General features: G+C 29.3%; 1 protein-coding gene across 2 annotated transcripts in view; it reads right to left on the reverse strand.

Moving 5' to 3' along the window:
* LOC104798729 (phosphoethanolamine N-methyltransferase 3) overlaps window positions 1–3580 on the reverse strand; it is a 7438-nt gene extending 3858 nt beyond the window's left edge. The window contains exons 1-2 of one of the 2 annotated variants that reach the window (XM_010520916.1): window positions 3479–3580; window positions 27–142 (exon numbers count right to left, since the gene is read on the reverse strand). In XM_010520916.1, coding sequence (XP_010519218.1) covers window positions 27–142; window positions 3479–3524 — 162 coding nt within the window. In that variant the 5' untranslated portion in view covers window positions 3525–3580. Of the gene's footprint in view, window positions 1–26; window positions 143–605; window positions 874–3478 lie in introns of those variants that run through there. The other variant, XM_010520917.2, reaches the window with a different exon arrangement.
* Between the last annotated feature and the right edge of the window lie 351 nt (window positions 3581–3931).

Genomic DNA, 3931 nt, shown 5'->3' on the forward strand with positions numbered 1-3931 from the left:
ACGACTTCAGATTCGGGAGGATGTGCCTCAGGACGCTCTTCTTTGTCGAGATCGGCAGCTTTAGAGTCGAGCATCATTGCTTCAACACTCAAGTCAACAGAGTGCTCTGTCCAGTAACTCTTTTGGATTTCACGTTCTTCCCCTGCAAATATGAAAATGAATATAAATCAATTCAGTTTGAGACAAATGGATAACAACGCAAACGAATCATCAAAACAACTTGTGATAAGTCAGAGGACAAATTAATCGGAAAACCATAGCAATCTTGGCCTTCAAAGCTTAAATGTAACCTCATCATCATCATCATCTTCACCATTACTGAAAATCTAGATTTGATATTAGCATTATATAAAACCAAGTCCAAATATATCTTGAGCTTCTCCAGTTCCACATAATTACAAATTTTCAGAATGGTTAATTGAACATAGAATCCCAAGGACAAGCATTGTTTCCTCAATACTACAGGAACCCATTTCAAATCCATATGAAACTGAATATGACAGTTCCAAGCATCAAAACATCTCCAGCTAAATGAGGTTCGTTAGGGTAAGCAATTTCTTTACGATTCAAACCAGAAGCGACGTAGAAGAAGTCGAAAAACTCACCGTATGCAGCCATGTCAGTGAGAATTCAATAGGGAAAAAAAAAGAGAGATGATTTCTACTAGAGAAAGATAAAATGCGACGCGAGCAATGGAAGAGAAGCTAAAAAGCTATGGCTATGAGCCTTCAATCGCAAGTCTGGATCTCGAAAAGCTCCTTGATCTGCGGTTATGGAGTTTCCCTTTCTGCTTCATCAACTATCGCAGATCCGGTTACCTAAAAAAAACTATCGCAGATCCAAAAATCCCTGGCTTCCTCTCTCTCCCTCTGGAGCGAGTTTTCTTCGCCCGAGTTATTTATTATGAAGGATGAAAGGTCGATACGGTTTAGGCGCGTGAACAGGCGTGGCATCTAATTTCGGTTTTCCGTTTCCCGAATCAAATCCGGTATAGTTTTCCTCTCGACCGGTCCAAGCATTTTGTCGGTATTGACCGGTCCAAAACATTTTATGCCCCGTTCAGATTATTATCTTTTTACAATACAAATGTAAAAACAATTACCATTTTATTTCTCTTTTGCAAAAGCTTTGAAGTTACTATTGTATTTTTTTCATTGAAATAAAATTTAAACTGATATTACCGTCACATCATAGTTTACGTGTTTTTCTCCTTTTATGATGTATTTAGATACTGTCGAATACGAAAAATGAAAAACAGACAATTTGATAGATGCTAATTCGGGTTTAAACTAACAAAGAGACAAATAACAATATTAACCATAATAAAAAAAATATAACTCCACTTAATTAATCAATTCAAAACAAAATAGATGATAATTAATAACTAGGAATTAAATATAAAAAATTACAGTCTGGATCTAAATTATGGTAATTAGTTTTACATGTTATAGATACCTAACGTTTTGGTACTAGAAAATAATGAATTCGCAAAAATCCAAACCGGATTCCAAATTTGAAGAAATGGTGGGACCGAAATTGTAAAGACGTCATAAATCATAATACTGAGGGACCGTCAGGAGAATCTATTTTGGTCTTATTTTCATACACGTGGCATCATAAAGGCCGTTGGATTTAGTTGTTCACAAACCTCTCCCAAATGACCACAAACGAATTATTGCAGTTTGTAGTACCGTTGGACCATGCGAATTATTACGATGCCCTTTACGATTTTTGAAAAAACAAATCTTTTGGATAAATTTAATTTACACTATATTTCCAACTCGATTACACATACATTTTAAATTCTCTATTTCATCTCAAAAAAAAATTATTAATGTTTTAAAACGAAAAACCACCAAAAATTTAATATTATGATGTATAATTAATGTGTGCTTAGATTCTCATTCAATTATAAAGGACACTGAGAGTAAATTTTAATATAATAATACAAATGGTTTAGTAAAAAGAATTAAGCAAGCTATAATTAGATAGATAGACTTAATTAGATCATTTGTTGCCAAACATCTGTCATCCAATATGACGGTCCAACAATCAAACTAACAGTTTAGATTATCGCATCGGAAATTTCATTAAAAAGATTTTATATAATTCTATGAGATAAAAAAAATATATTTTATGTTGAGATATAACTTAAGAATTCCCAATTTTCAGATAAAAATCGAATTCAATAATTTCAATAACTTTTACTACAACATTATTATTAGTTATATTATCTATGATAAATATACCAATTTCAATCAAAGTTTTTCTTGTAAAGGATTGACATTTTAATTATATTAAATTATAGAAATCATATTATTTTACGGTATAATTAACATAAATAATTTTTACTATTTTGAGTTGAGAGAAAGGATATCTATTTCAAAAGATATAGGTTATAAACGGTGTTAGTTTTTTATTTTTGGATTTAACTTTTAGTTTTTGGTTTTTAATTTTTGTAACATTTATAAATTAAAAAATAGAATTGCTCGTTTTAAATTAATTTCTTTATTAAAATAATTTCCCAAATTTTTTAAAAATAAATCTAGAAAATCTTAAATATCAATTTTTTAAATTTTTTTCAATTTTGGAAACTTCAAAAACTCCTTTCATTCGACTCATATACATGAATATATTTATATATAAAATAAAAAATATAAAAATGAATATATATATATATATATAGACTTCTTACGTGTACGTACGTGAGAAATTAAATTCACGTGGTAGTTAAAGGTGAAAAGCCTACTGGGGACAGCCACGTGGTGAGAAAGAGATAAGTCTTTCGTCTGTCACGACACAGAATGGTAACAAAGCCATATGCACTGAAAAGACATAATTGACCTCTCAAATGATTATGTGGACGTAACAAGTCTTAAATCACTCTTCAAAAAATAAATTAAAAATAATAGCGTATATATAGATTATTATTTTTTATACGCCAAGCCCCGTATGTTATTTCTTAAATATTTAAATGAATAGGAGACAACGAGTAACAATTTTATAGAAACTAAAAAAAATAAAATGTAAACAAATCTTAACAACATTAAACAAAAAATTAACCAAACTAGACGTAATGGAATTAAACTAAATCGATGTAACTGATCATATATTTTAATAGATAAAATTATGATTAAATATTTAAAATTGTAAGTTGTTTGGTTATTTTGATCATTCTTCTAAGTTTTTAATTGACAACAGCTCAAATGGATAAACGATAGTTAGATGAATAATTATATATGATCTGCTGGATGTAAGTGTTAATCACTAGTAATCATCGTTTCTTCCTCACTCATTCAAAGCACCGATATGTTCTTTTCTTCCTCTTAGACCTTTTTTTCACTATTTTCTGTTAGAATTTGTCAATATATTTCCCCCTAATAAGAAAAATAATTGGATTTCAAAAAATGATAAATGTTTTGCGGAAATTTTTATGAATATTAAAATGAAAAAAAAAAAAGAAGAGGAGAAAGAATACCATTGTGTTTGGAGAGAGAAGAGGAAATATCGCCATTGAGAGCCATTATGGAGAAGATCTCTCTGTTGTGTGGTGCTTGTGATTCTCTATGTTCTTTTGGGATCTTTCCACTCGATTATATAGAGGATTTATCAGGTTTTTTATTTTCCTTTTTATTTATTTTTGTATATTTTTTTGTTAAAGGTTTTGTATATTGCAATTCGATTCTATTACATTTCTTAAAAGATTATGTTTCTATTTAACAACTACACATTCGAGAGAGAGAAAATTGATTGTGTAACATCATACCATTTCTTAAACAAAAAATGATATGCCAATATTTCTAATTAACTATTTTTTACTATTTTTTTAATAATTTTTACTATTTTCCTACAATATTTAAATAGATAATTGAAGCAACATAACATCGCACCATTTTTAGTAACTAGTATATGTTTACTATAATATTTTTCA

Source organism: Tarenaya hassleriana, unplaced genomic scaffold (assembly GCF_000463585.1).
Source record: "Tarenaya hassleriana unplaced genomic scaffold, ASM46358v1 Cleome57, whole genome shotgun sequence".
Classification (NCBI taxonomy): domain Eukaryota; kingdom Viridiplantae; phylum Streptophyta; class Magnoliopsida; order Brassicales; family Cleomaceae; genus Tarenaya; species Tarenaya hassleriana.